The 1,300-nt window shown below is 70.1% G+C and overlaps 1 protein-coding gene across 1 annotated transcript in view; it reads left to right on the top strand.

Annotated features, from left to right (window-relative positions):
* LOC102254156 (steroid 21-hydroxylase) overlaps positions 1–1,294 on the top strand; it is a 2,322-nt gene extending 1,028 nt beyond the window's left edge. Inside the window, exons 4-9 of the mRNA XM_005859913.1 lie at positions 1–93; positions 179–280; positions 367–453; positions 556–756; positions 878–1,056; positions 1,129–1,294. The exon at positions 1–93 is cut by the window's left edge and continues 19 nt beyond it. Coding sequence (XP_005859975.1) covers positions 1–93; positions 179–280; positions 367–453; positions 556–756; positions 878–1,056; positions 1,129–1,294 — 828 coding nt within the window. The remainder of the gene's footprint in view (positions 94–178; positions 281–366; positions 454–555; positions 757–877; positions 1,057–1,128) is intronic.
* The last annotated feature ends 6 nt before the right edge of the window (positions 1,295–1,300 follow it).

Raw genomic sequence — 1,300 nt, 5'->3', positions numbered from 1 at the left:
CTGCGGGCCCGGGCCGGCGCCCCGGTGGCCATCCAGGAGGAGTTCTCGCTCCTCACCTGCAGCATCATCTGTCACCTCACCTTTGGAGACCAGGTAAAGGCCCTTGCGCTCACGCGTGCTCCGCCTGAGCCTTCCACCTCCGGCCCTGACCTGGCCCCCCCCCCCCCGGCCCCCGCAGGAGGATGCCGTGGTGCACACCTTTCACGACTGTGTCCAGGACCTGATGAGGACCTGGGACCACTGGTCCGTCCACATTTTGGACATCGTTCCCTTTCTCAGGGTGAGGATGGGGCCGGGCCCAGCCTGGGCCTGGGCGGGTGGGCCAGGCGCCCTTCTCGCAGCCACTGTCTCTTGCTCCCTGCCCAGTTCTTCCCCAGCCCCGGCCTCCGGAGGCTGAAGCAGGCTGTGGAGAGCAGGGACCACCTTGTGGAGGGGCAGCTGAGTAGGCACAAGGTGGGCACCGCGCGCGGACTGGCCCGAGCCCGCAGCCGCGGGACTGCCCAGAGCGAGGCCGCTCTCGCTTGGCAGCCGGTGCTCAGGAGCCTCCCTCCCCAGGAGAGCATGGTGACGGGCCGCTGGCGGGACGCCATGGACTACATGCTGCAGGGGGTGGGGAAGCCGCCGGCCGAGCAGGGCTCCGGGCAGCTCCTCGAGGGGCACGTGCACATGTCCGTGGTGGACCTTTTCATCGGCGGCACCTCGACCACCTCGACCACCCTCTCCTGGGCTGTGGCGTTTTTGCTTCACCACCCTGAGGTGCGCCCCCTCCGCTGGTGCAGGCTGTGCTGGCCGGGCCGGGCTGCCTCCTAATGGGCACAAAGGCTCCTGTGGGTGCTGCAGGGCCGGCTGGCCCGCACTAGGCTTCCCCATTTCCCAGGTCCAGAAGCGACTGCAGGAGGAGTTGGACCGTGAGCTGGGTCCCGGGGCCGGGTGCTCCGGAGTCCCCTACAAGGACCGCGCGCGGCTGCCCCTGCTCAACGCCACCATCGCGGAGGTGCTGCGCCTGCGGCCCGTCGTGCCCCTGGCCCTGCCACACCGCACCACGCGGCCCAGCAGGTGACTCCCGGAGGTGGGGTGAGTGGACGGCAGGCGGGCTCTGGCGGGCCTCTGACTCCACCCTGCCCTCAGCATCTCCGGCTACGACATCCCCGAGGGCACGGTTGTCATCCCCAACCTCCAAGGTGCCCACCTGGACGAGACGGTCTGGGAGCGGCCACACGAGTTCTGGCCTGGTGCGTGTGGTGTGGGGCTGGTGCCCGTGGGTGGGAGTGTGCGGGCCGGTGCCCGCCGCTGACCGGAT

Source organism: Myotis brandtii, unplaced genomic scaffold (assembly GCF_000412655.1).
Source record: "Myotis brandtii unplaced genomic scaffold, ASM41265v1 scaffold130, whole genome shotgun sequence".
In the NCBI taxonomy this organism is placed as follows: domain Eukaryota; kingdom Metazoa; phylum Chordata; class Mammalia; order Chiroptera; family Vespertilionidae; genus Myotis; species Myotis brandtii.
Note: the sequence above shows the minus strand (reverse complement) of the source record. Positions and strands in the feature narration are given on the sequence as shown.